Source organism: Schistocerca piceifrons, chromosome 2 (genome assembly GCF_021461385.2).
Source record: "Schistocerca piceifrons isolate TAMUIC-IGC-003096 chromosome 2, iqSchPice1.1, whole genome shotgun sequence".
In the NCBI taxonomy this organism is placed as follows: domain Eukaryota; kingdom Metazoa; phylum Arthropoda; class Insecta; order Orthoptera; family Acrididae; genus Schistocerca; species Schistocerca piceifrons.
The window spans coordinates 242518213-242536720 of NC_060139.1; the positions used below are offsets into that span (position 1 = coordinate 242518213).

The 18508-nt window shown below is 42.4% G+C and overlaps 1 protein-coding gene across 1 annotated transcript in view; it reads left to right on the top strand.

The window, feature by feature from the left end:
* Positions 1–5033: 5033 nt before the first annotated feature.
* LOC124777831 (juvenile hormone acid O-methyltransferase-like) overlaps positions 5034–18508 on the top strand; it is a 56418-nt gene continuing 42943 nt past the window's right edge. The window contains exons 1-4 of the mRNA XM_047253359.1: positions 5034–5065; positions 6737–6965; positions 11439–11659; positions 16667–16799. Coding sequence (XP_047109315.1) covers positions 6813–6965; positions 11439–11659; positions 16667–16799 — 507 coding nt within the window. The 5' untranslated portion in view covers positions 5034–5065; positions 6737–6812. The remainder of the gene's footprint in view (positions 5066–6736; positions 6966–11438; positions 11660–16666; positions 16800–18508) is intronic.

Here is an 18508-nt window from a genome sequence, read left to right on the forward strand (position 1 = left end):
AAGATGGTAGAACTAGCACAACTGTGTTTCGTACCATCTCCCCTCCTCCTCTCCAGGCAGTCACAGGGTAGTATTACAATGAGACAGTAAAATGTATTAAATTGCCGGCAAGTTCGAAGCTATGCATTAAGGAACTACATAAACTTTACTTGAATAGGTACCAAATTCAAGATATGCATTATTTCGGAGAAGGTCTAATGTAATTCTGTACACATACGTACCTCTGTTTTTAAGCAATGTGATATCAGAACTATCTGGAAAAATGGAGTCAACTTCCATTATTTTCATGGCAGTCATTGATTTTTGCATATACATACACATGTCTGTATTTCATCAACGTAATATTAAAATGATATGATAATTGGTATCATGTTCATAATTTCCATGAAAGTCAAAGATATTTACAGAAAATGGTATAAGATTTTTTACATAAAATGCTATATTTGCCTCTCGGTGTAGGGCACTGCTTAAAGAAATGGTGAGGGTAGCCATTTACAAATTCAGAATTGATCCTCTCCTTTTTTTAAAAAAACAGGAATGGGTAATTATTTAAAAAAAACGGATCGAGTAACCATTTAAAGAAATAGAATGGGTCATCAAAATGACTCTGAATCGTACCTCTAACGCGTCAAATTTTGAAACTAAATGTAAGAAGTGTGACGCAGGGCGAAAAGCTGTGTTTCTGTCATTGCTGAGTGTAGGAAGTGGAGCCGACATTCACCGTTTTTCTCGTTTATGGCTGAAATCTAACACATATTTTAAGAATTGAAGGACATGTTGTATTAGTCTTTAGACTGACAGACCTGGGGGAATGTTTCCAGATGGATTTTCACTCTGCAGCAGAGTGTACACTGATACGAAACTTCCCTGCTGATTAAAACCGTGCACCTCATTGGGACTGGAACCCAGTTTCTTTGCCTTTCGCAGGCAAATGCTCTACCTGCTAGTCTACCCAAGCACAACTCACGACCAGTCTTCACAGTTTTACTTTCGCCAGTACCTCATCTCCCATACCTCATCTCCCACTTCTTTCCAAACTTCACAGAAGCCGCCAAATGGCAAGTGTGAAGAACAGGGGGGAACGGGGAGGGGTTTAGCTGCTACACTACCCTGTCCAGCAACCAATTTCGCTGTTCCCTATGAAGGAATTCATAATAGTGTGTTTAAGGGCGCTGGCTGGCTTTACGGGAGTGATAAGGAGAGACACCACACAATAAATTCAGTTTCGGTCTTGGGAACGGGAGGCAGAGACCACGGTTGGTTTGCTTTCCAGATTAAAACAAATCTAATCAATCTACATTTTTTGTCATGTATTTCGTTAATTCTTGTCGATTAACCTTCGCGGTACTATGGGGGTTGGAGGCGGTAATTTGTGTCTATGTTTTGAAAATACTGCAATGTAGTCAGGTAATTTATATTCTAAAATTTTGATTTAAATATTTATCGTTCCTAATGAACCCATATACCAGATTCCGTATTTGTTTTAAATCCTTCAGTTAAACGTGACCCACAAACTGTCGTAGCAGTAGATGTAATGTTTCACAATGAATCTCATATTCAGGATTTTCAGCTTCACGACCATATGCACAAATTAATATCTCTTTAAAAAGTATGTTGTGAATAAAAGTCAACTATAATTAATGAAATCTATATTTTTAAAATTTTTTGTCGAGGTCATAAAATAACTCCCCACCCACAAGTTGTACACATTAAAAAGGGCATTGATTTTGCTAAGTATGTGCTAAAAAGTTCTACAACGTAGTTTTACATCAGTACCCTTACAAAAACTACGTTGTTAATATGAGTCAACAGCAGTTAATGAATTTTTAATTTTTTTTTTTTGGTTGGCATAAGTATCCCCCTCCCGAAACTGGTAATAGCCGTTACTGAAAATGCATTGCTATTGCTAGGGCGAATGTGTTGAATATCAAAATCGGCGATGATTGAAGTTGTGTTGAAAGTACGGGAAAGCGGATAGTACCAGCGGAGATAGCAGCTAACTTTACATAAGGGTGATGTGCTCCTTTTATTGGGAACTATGAATTGTAGGCCTTGATGTTTAGTTACTGAAATTGCGATATTATAGTAGTCAATTAATTTTTAGTTAGGAACGAGTTATTCAACGTACAGCATCCTGCAATGGTTCATTTAATCAGCTCGAAAACGTGCATCTGCATAAGTAACTTTATTTGATCAGAAGTATATGGAGACCTACATGAGATGTGGAGTTGATCACCAAATGTCACGAGAAGCGTACCCCCGCCCCCCACCCCCAGTATAAATGCAGGTGGTGAGTACTGCGTTGTCAGTAGACGATCAATAACTGCAGAATGGATCAGACACGAGAACTCAGTGACACTGGATGTCGACTGCGGACTGCTGGTGCTGCAACTGAGAACTGGAAACACGATGCAACATTTACAGCTAAACTAAGATCATGCATGCCTTATGTACTAACGGAGAAGTATTACCTTGAGTGGTTGTAAAAAACTACATGAAATCGGAGGAAGGAATCACTCCTGAATTACAAAGTGCTGGTAACAGTTCACCTAGCACAATGACTGTGCATAGGGAGCTAGAAAGGAATGGGTTAAAATAACCTCGCAGGTCCTCATGAACCACAAATTCGTGTAGTCAATGCTGAGCACCTCTTGGGATGGACGGACTGCAGTTTACGCTAAATGAGTGACTCGGAGCAATGAGTCACGCTATACCCTGTGGCAGTCCGAAAGAAAGGTTTGGTTTTGGAAACGCCCAGAGAAAATTTCCTGCCATCATGTGTAATGCGAATATTTAAGTTTGGAGGAAGTGTTGTGGTCGTATGGGGCTGTCCCTCGTGGTTAGGGCGTGTTCTGCTAATTGCGCTTAAGTCAATGCTAAATGCGGAACGATATGAACCAATTTTACAGCTCTTTTGACAGCACTATGTGTTCGATCAGCAAGCCAATGCAACCTGTAATGAAGTAGCATCTATCATGCAGTGGTTTGTGTATAATAATATTCCTGGCAATCGGCTGGTTCCCCGTGGGTCCTGACCTGAGCACAATGGAACATCTCTGGAGTGAGTTTGAACATCGGCTTCGCCCCACACTCCAGCGTCTAACTAACTTTTCCGGTTTCCCGATCTTGAGGAATAATCGACTGCCACTTCTCCGCAGACATTCAGACACCTCTGTGAAATAGTCTCCAACGGAGTTCAAGCCACCATAAGGGCGAATAGTGGACACAGCCCGTATTAGTGTCCACAATAGCTTGTTTGATCAGATTGTGTAAGGGTATAAAATTTGGAATGCAACGACTAGTCGTTACGGAAAGTACAGCTCGCGACTATATGAGGCCGACCAGAGGCTGCAGTGGAACACTACTACTTGGGGGCATTTAACTGCCTATGGATAACACTAACACATAAACATGACAAACACTGGTAAATCCCTGCAGCACAGCAAAATTAACTAGTACCGCCAGGTGTTAACTAGCCGACCAAGCGGCAACGCAGGGGAGCTGATCTGCACACTAAAACAAAATAAAACCCAACCACAGCCCTTACACCGTCATCGATTTACGAGCATTCGACCACTTAAATGGCCTGTCACAGAGCCAGACGCTGCAGCTGGCCCAGGATACCTCGCAGGTGCCCTGCCCCAGCGCTACCCCTTCTCGAACATTCTTTACGGCGAACTAAGCTGTGACAACGGTGCCGGGCATTACACGACACCCAAAACTAAAGGCCACCTTATCCTCATATGTTCTGTCACAGATAGCAAGCAGCTCTCTACTGCTCTTATTATCCTACCAGACAATCGCAGACTCTTGACGCTTGCCTTGGCACATTTTTTCCCTCTGCCCTTGAAAACACTGCCCTTCGCTCGCTTTTCATCCACCATCTATCTCCTCGATGCGACCGTATTAGTGGATAATCTTGCCCAGCCCCATATTCCATGAAGTACTCGGTTAGTAACTGACAAATATGGAGGTGACAGTAGATTTTATGAGATGGTCACCACGTCATTGAGGGCGTAGACGGGCTCTACCCTTTGCGTAATTAAAAAAAAATGCAGTGGAACTTTCAGTTTGCGACCACGAACTGTCTAGGATCCAGTCGATTCGCGTGGCCACTCAACAGCACATTCCCGAATGACACACTGTCTTAGATGCGTGTGCTCTCAGCGCCTGTAAATTTTTAAGTGTCCTAATTCAGTCTACGAAAATATTTATGGGTTTAACTTTCCTCCCTCCGGTTATGAGAACTTGCGCTGTTATTAGATAGTAATTGCTGGTTAGAACTTCGTAACTTTTCATGAGTCGCAACCCTCGGGAAATGGATTTATTAGTGGTTTAACGAAGAGGCAGCGCTTTTTACTGTCGTGAGTGAACGACACTCGAAAAATCTCGAATAATGCGCTTAATTTGTAATTTAACTTGACTGATTATGAGCTTTTTCACCCCAGGCGCATAATGTGACAGTGACGAGTACACTGAGTAGGGACTCTCGTGTTAGTCTAGAGACATTAACTGTTATGAAATACCCTGGGTGCTGAGCTGACAGTCTAGACTCACTATTTGTGCCAGTGGCATTCAGTAGCGTATGGACATTTTAATAAAAAAATTAAAAAAGAGTTCAATAGTGTAAGCTTAGGTTTCTGCGGCTGCTGTCACTCTCAATAAAATTCTCTTGCGCTGTGGACAGCATTGTCAATATATAAAACTGTGCGACGTTTCAGCCGCTACTGCAAACGATCTTCCTCAGGGCTTTGTACTGAGCTAGACTGTTGAATGTGAGAGACTTTAGATCTTATATAGCAGCGTAGGAAGCTGCCTTACGTAATTTGATGGGGCGCTTGAGGGCAGAAGGGGTGTTAGGCGTCCGTTATTGGTGGGTCCTTGTCATTGGTGGGTAGAGACGTATGTCACTGGTGTTTAGATTACGTCTTGCCATTGGTGGAAACAGGCGAATCAGAAACGGACGGTAGTTGTGACATAGCACTGCGTACTCGTTATCAGGTGTGGGCAGCGGCGTGCCCGCGCTCAGTGTGCGTACGACCACCGCGGTGCCCCGCTCGCACGTGTAAGTCGCTTTGCGCGCTGTCCGCTATCTAATGTCTCTCTTATTAGGCAGTGTAGCTCAGCATAAAGCCCTGAGACAGGCCGTCTACAATAGTGGCCGAAACGTCGGACAGTTTATGTATTGACAATGCGGCCAACAACCCAGAACAGTTTGACTGACAAAGTTCAATAGTATTAACAGAAATGGGTTCGTCTTGGCTACATAGATTTGTAGTCGCTTGCATTTCTGTCACCAGCCTAATGATATAGTGTTCTCTTACAGCTATTGTACTGCATCAGGACTCCCCAAGTTGCGATAAAACACCTTCCCTTACGTTTCGTGCTTTTATGTAGCGTTTAATCTTCATATTTTCTTGTCATGTATCCTCCACCAGCGATTAGAAGCTCGTGTGAGCGCCACATGAAAAAAAATGAGAGGCAGATGTTAATTTTCTTCTGGTGGACGCAATGCTAACGTGCCATCGTGTCTTTGTAACAAATTTGCCAAAGTAAATGGTGGGTCTCAGTACACGTTGGCGCGAACTGCGCTGTTCATTTAACCCGTCGAGTTATTTTAAATTTCCATTAAAGAAACAACCAAAAGCTTTCTTCCGACAGTCACAAGGAACGACCACAAATGATACTATTCTATGTAGGAGCAACTTACATGCCACTTAGAACTAATACTTACGGATGCAGGTTCTCTCTCTCCCCCCCCCCCCCCCCCCCCCCCCCGAGCACAACGGCGTGCACGGTAGCATGATTAAAGTTATCGTATAAAAATCATACAAAAACACAGGAAAAACTATTGGAAGTTAAATTATGTGCATTTAAGGATTACATTTTAACACGAGTTTCTATGGTATCCGCATTTTGTAAACAATTGGAAACATACCACGGCATTAGTTTAACTATGTTTTGAACGCTAACACGGTTTCATCCACCAGTGACGTTTTGCAAATGATTATGAACCCAGCGCCGTTGAGATACACAGAAAAAGTGAAACAGCAATTCGTATTCTAATCTGTATGCTATTAGTAACCAACTTGTCACGAAACATGTAAACGTACTCGTACGGTACACTGTGGTGTATATTATAATTTTCAGGCTGTTCTAACCGTGCACCACCAAAGACAAAATCGGTTCACAACACTTACTTATACTGATCACATTACGGGTCTGGAGATGTACAGAAGTCTTATTTTACGAAAAGCTCGTGTTATTTGATGTTATTAATATATACAAAGTGTCCACCAAACGGTTCTAGTAAGAAATTCAGGAATGAAATAGAAAAAGTGGGTCACCAATAAACCCCTTAGGATCTTCTTAAACTGAACTTTACTACTAGCTAAAGTCGTTATGGCTGCTGGAAATATATTGTTAATGTGTGCTTCTGAATAATGGACACCTTTCTGGACCGGAGTAGGTGACCTTAAATTTTTGTAAAGATACTTAAGAATTGTTCCCATGGTGCGAACTGTTGGTTTGAAAAATAAGGTATATTATTTACGATAAATTTCATTAACGCGTAAATAGCTGGGAAGCAGTAGTCAGTTTCCTTCGGCCTTGTTTAAAAACCTCTTCCAGAAACTGACTAGTATTCCGTCTCTAACGGCAAACGGTTAACGTCCACCTTCCCATTAAACTGTATCCGATGTGGAGGGGGGTTTCTCTAAAAACGTTTTTCTTCCAGACATCAGCATCTTGTTCCTGGCTGTGATCGGTACAGACTTCTAACCAGCTTGGCTGAGCAAGAAGTGTACACCAGCATGGATAAGCCGGACTTGTACAACCTCGGGTGTGCTCCCCTCACGCTGCTGGCCGCCAAACAGGTTGACGAGCTGTGGCCGGTCCTCACGTGGCCGAGGCAGCCGCTGCCGGTGCTCGACATTGGCTGCGGGCCCGGTGACGTCGCCAGGAAGGTGGGTTCTTCACTTCCAGTCACGTTACTACTCCATCAGAGAAATCGACGACTAAGCAACTCCGATGTATTCTGAAAAGTACCGTCGCTCTTGGATATCTAGGACCACCGAGAAAAGGAGGTACACAGAGTGTTCATTTTAACAGAAGACACTGTAGTATCTTGAAACTACACTTCGGACCAAAAAAAGTTCAAATTCCAATTTGCTTGCTCGGAGGGGAACACTCAATGATATCAAACTCAACCCGCCACCCAACCCCGTGCGTGGCTGGTATGGGCGACTTTGAAATCTTCAATGGGAACGCCCGTTTTTTATTGCAGATTACGATTCTACGGCCAAATCTATATACTTTTGTCTGAAGCATTTCCTTCCTTTCGCCACAGATGACGCTGTAATCAGAGGAACACAAATGGGTACCCCATCGTAATTTATGATATGATACCCAGTGGCCCTTGAAAGGCATTGGGACCGCACCTCCATGCTGTGAAGTTGGGCCAGGCCAGTATTTCGTAACTTTTACTTGGAACCCCATTCGCTTCGTCGTATTCCTCCGACAGATCGAACAGGGGAGTACTTGACGTAGCACTGTGGCCATGGCTCGCGACGAACTCTACTCTCCTTTTCCATTTCGAGTAAGTGTTCAAACGTAGTATCACCATCTGCAGTACACTTAATGATCCACTTTCGAAATGATCGTAAACAGGACAGAAGCATAGATGCGGGAATAGCAGCATCGCCGTTTCCGATGCTGTCGCCCATATCTTCACTGCCTGTTGGCACTTGCTGCTGCACTTCATCTTTTACATATCCCCAAAGGAAGAAATCCAGTGACATCAAATCCGGCGACCTAGCAGAACAATTAACAGGGCCACTTCTCCAGATCCACCGACCAGTGTAAACACGATTTAATAGCTCCGGTGCTCCAATTACATAATGCCCCGGGAACTGTCATGCTGAAACCACATACGTTGTCGAACGTCGGAAACAACGTCTTACAGTTGTACCGGTAGTTCCTGTTTGTGCCCCTTCAACGTGCCGTCGATAAGATACGGACTAATGAGTTTGTTTCCTACGACGCCACAAGATATGTTAACCGACCAAGGACGCTGATGGTCAACTTGTTGTAACCAGTGGGGATTGTATTCACTCCAGTAATGCATATTATCCCGGTTAAGGCAACCATGGTTTGTGAATGTAGACTCACTGGAAAATAGTTTCTCGGCAGATAACTTGGGGTCGATTGCATTTGTTGACGTGTCCATTTACAAACCACTACCCGGTTACGGAAATCGGCGCCATGCAATTCTTGATGCAGCGATTTGTGGTGTGGATAATCCTTAAGACGAAGCAATATTGTACACTACTACCTACGAACATATTCGAATCGCGGTGTAATTGCTTATCCGTGGGCTGTGGTGCACTGCCACTGTTACAGCTACTTCACTATCTTCTCCTTCAACAACAATTTGATATGCCAGACTACCAGTAAATGGTAGCTTTAATGCGCCGCTGCACATACTGAGTAAATGAGATAATGTCTCTGTCCATCCCGCTCACAGGTAACTCATCACCAGCAGCAACAAGGGCTTTACATTTATCACACCCATTCATGAATTTTAGTAAAGAAAGCTATACATAACGTCCTACGTACGACAATAGATTTTAGACTTGCTGTGGGATTTCTATTCTACTTGCATAATCCTTGTTCATCTCCTGATTTACAGTACGACCTGGTACATAACAGGTACACCAAATTTCGGGCACCTATAATAATGAACAAGAAAAGGATAGTTGCTAGTCACCATATAGCGGAGATAGTGAGTTGCAGACAGCCACAACAAAAAGACTGTCAGAAAATGAGCTTTCGGCTAACAAGGCCTTCGTCGATAATAGACAACGCGCGCGCACACACACACACACACACACACACACACACACACACACACACACACACACTGGCAACCGCAACTCACACACACATGATCATAATCACCGACTATTTTCTTTGAAGGCCCTGTTGGCCGAAAGCTCATTTTCTGACAGTCTTTTTGTTGTGCTTATCTTCGATTCGGCACCTCCGCTATACAGTATCAACTATCTGCTTCACAGTACTGTTACTTTCTAGCTGGGATTTTACATTGTGTAATATCTAACAGATCGATATATCCTTTTCGAAAGCAAGAAAAAACACGATGCTCACAATTAAGCATGGATTATTTATGCAAGGTGTTAAAAATTATCCCATAATTTGAGAGGCGATGCCAACGGCCTTGTCGCAGTGTTAACACCGGTTCCCGTCAGATCACCGAAGTTAAGCGCTTTCGGGCTGTGGTAACACTTGGATGGGTGACCATCCCGTCTGCCGAGCGCTGTTGGCAAGCGGGGTGCAATCAGCCCTCGTGAGGCTAAGTGAGGAGCTACTTGATTGACGAGTAGCGGCGCCGGTCTCGTAAACCGACTTACGGCCCGGAGAGCGGTGTGCTGACCACGTGCCCCTCCATATCCTCATTCAGTGACGCCTGTGGGCTGACGATGACACGGCGGCCGGTCGGTACCTTTGGGCCTTCCAAGGCCTGTGCGGACGGAGTTTTTTTTAGAGGCGATAGTGTGGTCCAAACCAAGACAAAAATATCCAGTAAACATGGCTTCTAAAACGTATATATTAAGAGCTGTGACCATTTGTTCAGTGAAAAAATTTGTTTCACACGAGCCTATGTGAACAAATGCTCATAGCACTTAAGGTATACATTTTATAGCCCATGTATACTGGAGTTTTTTTTCTTGTTTTAGTCCATATTGCCACCTTTCAATATACGGTACGATTTTTTTAACTTCCAGTATAACGAAACATTGGCCTTTGCGTTTAGGTCTCGCGCTGTGAGGGTTCCATACAAACTTCATTATTTATACAGACAGTTCACCCATATCGGAAATCTAGAATCTCGACAACTTACCAACTTGTTATCAACAATGATACTGACAAAGTATTGGTCCCAGGAATTGCAAGGCGTTCGAAAATGTTTTAATTTCAAGTCTGAAGTCGGATTTCAAATGACAAAAAGATAATTTTTCGTGTGATACAATTACAAATTTACATAAACTGTGAAATCTTGCTTCATGCCAAAATTCATGATTCTAGGTGAACGGGAAGTAACTATAGTTGTGATGAGTGAGCTTTCGAGTGTCAAAATATGTCATAAATGGCCGTACCTCGTGATTTCACTGTCTTGGAAGCTTCACTTTCTTACTCCGTCAAGGGACAGTAGATAATAGCATGTGGCATAAATTTAAGCTTGATACGTTTACTCGTTCCTGAGAAAATGGGTTTTTGACAATTGGAGAGACAGATGGACTGACAATAAAGTAATCCAGCAGGGGTTCGATTTTTACCGACTGAAGTAAGGAACCTTAAAAAGAAACGAACTGTAAGTACATTGTGTTTTCATCAGTTTATGAGCAATGTTCTGACACAAGGACACACAAATCTGGAAACAAATCCAGCTCCAATAAAGCTTAAACGCAGCCGATGTTCCTCACACCAGCGTTGAACGCTTGCTGAAGACGTGGACCCGACAAGCACACCCGGCGTATACAGGAGCCGGCCACAACCCATGGAGTTTCCACGATACCGGCGGGTTTTCAAATAGACATCGGTTGATGATGCGCCGCCTGAACTACATTCCAGTTGACGCAGGCTCTACAGGGTGGTCATAAACAGTCTGAAAAGCTTGTAGGGGTGTTGCAGGGTAGGTTGTACTGAGATATAATTGTTGAGAACAAAATTCATACGTTGCGGCAAGTCCGATTTAATTAGCAATAGAAGCACTTGCACGGACAAAAGTGCGGTAATGCACAGACACCTGTTAGTCCGTAAATTACCACTTCTTCAAATGCACATCACCAGCTAAAATCTGCCTTTTCCGGAAGTTATAAATTTAATCTTGGTGAGTAGAAGCTACATTTGTGCTGTCTGAGGAAACGAAGGAAGAACATATTTGGCAACAGCTTCTCCGGTACACTGCTTGAATTCACGCGTTCAACTATTTCTCTAGCTAACTTCAATAATAACAAAATCAGAAACGATTAATAATTATTTCCCAGTGCAACCTACCCTGAAACATCCTTACAAGCTTTTCAGGCCGTTCCCGACCGCCCTGTACAGGCTTTAGCTGGCGCAGTGAGCTATGTTCCGCGGACAGCGCGGCGAGCCGCCCCCATGTACCAGACCACGGCACACGGACTGGACGCTCTGTAATCTGCACCGTGCTCTCCATTCGACAACTGTGGCCTCTTTCATCACCCTCCTCTTTTCTCAATATTCGACATGTCTGGAAATTGCACAGCACGGTTGTATCAATGATCTGCAATACCTGTGGATCGCTTTGCCTCTTCAAAGAAACGAAAGCACTGATTAACTTTATATGCTGTATAGCTTAGAAGAGCAAATCAGAAAGTATATTTCTGCACTGGCAGGTTTTAGCTCCGCGGCTGCCACCGGGCACGAAGCTGGTGGCCTGCGACATCAGCACAAAGATGCTGGAGTTCTGCAGGCAGCACAACGCGCTGCCAGGCACCATCACGTACGAGCAGCTAGACGTGGTTGAGCCCGACCTGGAGAACTCCGCCGTGTGGCAGTACGCGCCCTTCGGCAAGGTGTTCTGTTTGCTGCTGCTGCATTGGGTGCCCGACAACAGGTGTGTGCACAGTTTGTCGCACTATCCCATACCGTACAACAGCTGGCCTGCCTTATTTCTCCGATTGTAATGCAAGGGGGTTACACTTGATCACTCCAGCTATGGATTGCTGTTGTGGTACTTCCACGAGTTGTTGTTGTTGTGGTCTTCAGTCCTGAGACTGGTTTGATGCAGCTCTCCATGCTACTCTATCCTGTGCAAGCTTCTTCATCTCCCAGTACCTACTGCAACCTACATCCTTCTGAATCTGCTTAGTGTATTCATCTCGTGGTCTCCCTCTACGATTTTTACCCTCCACGCTGCCCTCCAATACTAAATTGGTGATCCCTTGATGCCTCAGAACATGCCCTACCAACCGATCCCTTCTTCTGGTCAAGTTGTGCCACAAACTTCTCTTCTCCCCAATCCTATTCAATACTTCCTCATTAGTTACATGATCTACCCATCTAATCTTCAGCATTCTTCTGTAGCACCACATTTCGAAAGCTTCTATTCTCTTCTTGTCTAAACTATTTATCGTCCATGTTTCACTTCCATACATGGCTACACTCCATACGAATACTTTCAGAAATGACTTCCTGACACTTAAATCAATACTGGATGTTAACAAATTTCTCTTCTTCAGAAACGCTTTCCTTGCCATTGCCAGTCTACATTTTATATCCTCTCTACTTCGACCATCATCAGTTATTTTGCTCCCCAAATAGCAAAACTCCTTTACTACTTTAAGTGCCTCATTTCCTAATCTAATTCCCTCAGCATCACCCGACTTAATTAGACTACATTCCATTATCCTTGTTTTGCTTTTGTTGATGTTCATCTTATATCCTCCTTTCAAGACACTGTCCATTCCATTCAACTGCTCTTCCAAGTCCTTTGCTGTCTCTGACAGAATTACAATGTCATCGGCGAACCTCAAAGTTTTTATTTCTTCTCCATGAATTTTAATACCTACTCCGAATTTTTCTTTTGTTTCCTTTACTGCTTGCTCAATATACAGATTGAACAACATCGGGGAGAGGCTACAACCCTGTCTTACTCCCTTCCCAACCACTGCTTCCCTTTCATGTCCCTCGACTCTTATAACTGCCATCTGGTTTCTGTATAAATTGTAAATAGCCTTTCGCTCCCTGTATTTTACCCCTGCCACCTTTAGAATTTGAAAGAGAGTATTCCAGTCAACATTGTCAAAAGCTTTCTCTAAGTCTACAAATGCTAGAAACGTAGGTTTGCCTTTCCTTAATCTTTCTTCTAAGATAAGTCGTAAGGTCAGTATTGCCTCACGTGTTCCAGTGTTTCTACGGAATCCAAACTGATCTTCCCCGAGGTTGGCTTCTACTAGTTTTTCCATTCGTCTGTAAAGAATTCCACGAGTAAGAAATACAATAACAATCAATCATACATTTTCTCCAATAATATTTTAAGTTTATCGATATGTATATCTTATGGTACGGACGAAACTAGATTATGTAAGGCTTGTTGTCAGACTGGCAGAAGAATGTGTTATGTATTAAAACGAAGTCACAGAGCACCATGCAACTGCGAGGGCACGTCAAAGGGTAAAGAACACTGTTTAAAATAGAAATAAACTATTTTATATTCAGGCCAACCTCAGCTTTTGAATGACATGGCGTTAGGCAGAAGTCCGCTAACAGTTGGTTAAATTGATTTTCATTGAAGCACAATGGGTTTCTCTGCCTAAAGCCTCATCGTCAGGTGCAACATACGCGGTAAAAAGCAAAGTACAGGGTCACCATATAATGTGGATGTTAAAATTAGTAAAGGAATGTCAAAAATACAGTCACAACTTAAAAAGATTGCATTCATACCGGTCGCTCCTAGTAAGGATTTACTATTCAGTGAATATCGTCATATGGCGTACCTTCATTTCTTAAAATTTGCCTGCATCAAAAAAGACGAAAGAAAATATTTTATAGTGAGTGGACGCTAAAAGTTTTTAAAAAAGGGACGGTTTAGCGTTAAAAAATTGTCACTACTAACATGATTTGTCACGACACTACGCAGATTACTGTGTGATAAGTGTCAGGTGACAGTGTCTTAGCAGTGTGACAGAAGGGCAGGTCGGTGTAGGATAAAGCAAAAGCGCCCTGCATGACCGACAAGGAGAGACTAGCTGGCTGGCGGAACGGAAGCTATCCATGTGGACCGAGGCCCACAAGAAAGACAGGCCGCGGCGCGTACGTCACGAATGTAGGCCTGCGCTCGCTCGCACGCTCAACTTAGCAGACGAAAACTACGTTTATACGTCTTTCAACTCGTAACTAAATGTGTACGTACTAACGATAATTGCATCTTTTGCTGGAATCCGCTGTTATGGATTATTACTGTTATTAGTCCTACAATGATAGGAAGTTCACTACGGCTGTACTGGGGTACAATAAAATTAAAATCATGCCAAAATGATTATCAGTTGCATAAGGAACCACTTCTTGTATGAAATGAGGACTGTTACGCAGAAGAGACTAAATGCGATACACATTTATATCAAGTACTAGTCTTAAATTACATTTTGTTGTAGTACTGTTAATCAGTAGGACTTGGTTCAAATGGCTCTGAGCACTATGGAACTTAACATCTGTGGTCATCAGTCCCCTAGAACTTAGAACTACTTAAGCCTAACTAACCTAAGGACATCACACACATCCATGCCCGAGGCAGAATTCGAAATCAGTAGGACTACATAATAGCAAATTCCAGTAGAAGATGCAATTCTCAATAGTGTGTTCACACCAAGCTGCAAGTTAACAGGTCTAGGAACGCATTTTGTCCGCTGAGCTGAGCGAGCGAACGAGTTCAGGCCTACCTTCGTGACGTACGCGCTGCGGCCTGTCTTTCTCGTGGGCCTCGATGTGGACGGTGTGACGTCATGTACTCATGGCTAGGAGCGCTGGGTCGATGCCTTTACACACGAGAATAATACAGAATTTTATTACGTTCTAAAACTAAATCATACAAACAATCAAAATTAGACAGAATGATGTGGTGCTTTAATTTCAATTGGTTATTCAACGTGAATTGTGCGTTTTCGTTTACTCTCTCTAACATATTCAAAATGTGGCCTTTTTCTTTCTTATGGAATATTTTTAAATTTTCTGAAGGGCTTGTGATGTTGTGTCCCTCTTCGCTAAGTGCGCCGTTAATTTAACTCGTGGGTTATTTAAGATAAGGTGTTCCTGAAATCTTATTTGAAATGACCTACCGGTTTGTCCTATATATTTATTACGGCAATCTTTGTATGTAAAACAGTATCCAGCCGCTTCATTATATTTGTTTACCAGAGCTCATATATTGGCTCTGAGCACTATGGGACTTACCAGAGCTTTTTGCCTGGGTTTACTGCTTCTATCCGAAAATGTAAAACACGCTGAAGTAATGTTTTACATCTCGTATGACTGCATTTTTTTCGCGTACTGCACCCAGATATGGTATTCTAAAAGAAATAGAGCGTTCCTTTGCCTTCTCGGGTGGTGTTTTGCTTTGCCCTTCACCGAGCTGCCCTAACTCACACCGGAAAGACACTGCCACCTTATACTTTCCACATAGTAACTTGCGTACTGCCGCGACGTGTTAGAAGTGATGATATTTTATTGCCAATCCAGCCCCTTTTTGAAAACTTTTAGCGTCCGCTCATTATAAAATGTTTTCTTTTTTCTTTTTAGATGAAGACAAATTTTAAAGGCTGTAGCACACCACTGGTCTCCAGTTAGAACCGAATTTTTTTTTTTTACCAGGAGAGGACTTGGCAGATGTTCGACAAGTCAACTGGAAGAAAAATAAAAGCTGCAAAGGCGTACTGTTTACTGAATATGTTCCAACTCGATATGCATAAAAAACAATGAATGTTCATGATTCGCTGCAGGTTGTTCTGCAAGGCATCTTTGAACGAGAGACTACGGGGAGAGTAGTATAGATTTAGAAGCTGTAAAACTACTTTGGACGAAATAAACCCCTCTGGTCTCTACGAGACATGAAAAAAATCTCATTCACGCTTTCAACTCAACGGAAAAAGAAGGAAGGGACACTATAGATGGGTACAGGGGAGAAGCTGCTGGTTTCATTAAAAATAAAACAGCATATCCCGTTGTGGCTTCTCCCCCACCTCCCCCCGCCGTCCACAGTATCGGCATCTATTCGAGCTATGTGATATAGCAAAAGAAAATGAAGACAACATGGTCGTTATGAAATAATATTAGGAAAGTTTTTGGACGCGAAAACGTATCCCTTTCATCGTGCCAGAATGAGAATTTCAAAGAAATCACAATTGGATGCAATGATAGTAAAAAAAATGCCGTCGATAGCGCCTTAGCTGCAAAATTCAGCAGAAGGGTCCTTCCCTGTCCCTAAGAGTCCGTTAGAAGAACATGTCGCTTTAATTCCGGGCTATGTACAACAATAGTATATTCGTAAAATAAATTTAAAAACTCTTTCATTAATCAGTTGGAGGATAGACATCTTAAATTTTTAGAAAAACTGTTCTTTGCCCCTAAAAGGAAGTAATTTTACAATTAGTCTATAATTTAATGCAACATTTGAAGCCACAGGAACAAAAAAGCTGTAGTCAGTAATTTTTTTATGGAATTAATGAAGTGCAATTCTGAATTTTCACCAAGGTGTGCTCAATCTGCTGGTTTTCAAATAGCACAAGATATCAACAGAGAGCAAGGAATGATTACATTGAAGACCTATAACGACACTGAATTTACCGTTACATGTAATTTCATTTTTGTGCTCACATTTACAATGTTATCGTTCTCATAATGTGTTCGGCGTTGTGAACAGCAAGTTCAAGCCTATTAATTTAACTTCGTTTGCATAATGTGAAATTAAAATCACCTTATTTTGTGTGGGTTTTTAGTATTAGTGTTGTACATTTTCACCACAAAATAGTTTTGTTGTAATTCGTTCATTTGATTCTTACAAAAAATCAAAAAGTCTTATGTGTCCTCCACTGGGGCAACGCCTCCTAAGAGATTAATATTTTCACAGGCGCGCTGTCCAGAACATTCAAAAGCTGTTGGTGCCTGGAGGAGAGGCTGTCTTCAGCATAATAGCTAACATGGCGTTTTACACAGCGTTTGAAGAAATGGCGAAAGACTCGCGTTGGGCGCGGTACATGCAGGTAACCCTTAGGCCTACCAGATATTCTCCTAAATCTTAGAAATACTTGGGAAATTATGTTTAATAATTCTAAAAATGCCCTACCTCAGGAGAAGTCAACCTGTTTAGCCTGCCACCCACTTTTGTTTCTGTGTTAGTTGTAAAATTTTCTAACCGTCCACCGATTACACAGTAAATATCATTTATGAAGTAGGGATAAGTTTACTTTAGAAAATTTATAAAGCCGAGCTACATCAAGTTAAAACACACAATAGTCAGTCCCTTATTGTCAACCCCCTGCTGCGATCATCAACAGGAGTCTTCTGGTGTCCCGTGGTTAATGAACAGGGCTAATCATAGGGCAGAGAGAGGCATCCGAGCACTCAGTCTTGCCGAGTTTCATGTACGATAAGAACCGGAAGATGCGGTATTACCGGTCAAGCTGATAACAATAAATTATACTGCACTATCCCTTGGAATATGGTTGAACTGGAATGCAATCACACTACTGTCTATGGCTCTACGTTGTCTAGGTGTCTGATTGCATCAGCCGGATCTTGTTCAATTGATAATTCACATGAACGCAGTTCCCTCGAACTGTACAAACAAATGAGTTACAATAAATTTTGTGGCCAATGCAAAGAGTTTGCAATAAATTTAAAAAATTTATTTCAGCAGATTCCATAAACTCTTTTCCTGGTGCCTTTTGTCCGCCCCAACTGGTATTTAAAGCAAAATCGTGCGCCAGATGTGCTTAAAAGGAAATGTGAAAGTCCATAGATCGTCTCGTGTACCTCCATACAACGTAGGTAACAATGTAAAATTTCTAACTTGTGAGCGCTGATGCGCCAAGTAAGTCACTGTTCGAATGATACGAGGGCTTGTAGAAAAGCAATATCTCCGAATTTTTAATTCTGTTCTCTATACTGGTAGAGGTACTAAAGGTCTGGCTTATTTCTCAGTCGACTGACGTAAGATGGTTTCGAATTGTAGCGTGTTAAATAGCGGTATGTACCGCAACTATGTCGGTGCGTAAGAAACAATGTGTTGTAATGGAGTGTCTAACCGCAGACAACGTGCATCCAATTGAAATCCATAGAAGAATGAAAGCTATGTGTGGTGATGATTGTATCGACATCACTAATGTCCGACGCTGGGCTGTTCGTGCTCTTAATGAAGGGAGTAAAAATCGTCGAAGGAGACCAAGAGATGAATACAGTAAGTAGATTCAGAACCATGTAGTCTGCAGTATTTATTTGGGTATGAAGAGACTTGCACAGTGTAGAATAGCATGGAGAGCTGCATCAAAGCAGTCTTCGGACAGAAGGCCACAATAACAACAACCTCATTGTGCGTGACAGAGCACAATCTCTTTCCAAAGCTTAAGGAACAGCTTAGAAGACTTCGCTTTAATAGCGATGAAGCAGTGTAATTAGAGGTAAGGTTTTGGTTCCGTCAGAAAGTCAAATATTCTACAATGGCTGATCAACAAACCGGCCTCTAGCTGGGGGAATGTCTTCGTCACCAAGGTGGCTGCGTTGAGAAATAAGTCTATAGACATGAAAAATAATGAAGTAGATATTAATAAAGCTTGTTTAATTTAAAAAGTTTTGCGATTTTTCGAATTAAAAAAGTTCGGAGTCATTCAAGTTCAGCACATCCTCGCAAATACGATTCTCGACTGAACTCAAGCCACAAACCTAGCGGGTATCCCGGGAGCAGTGATCAGTA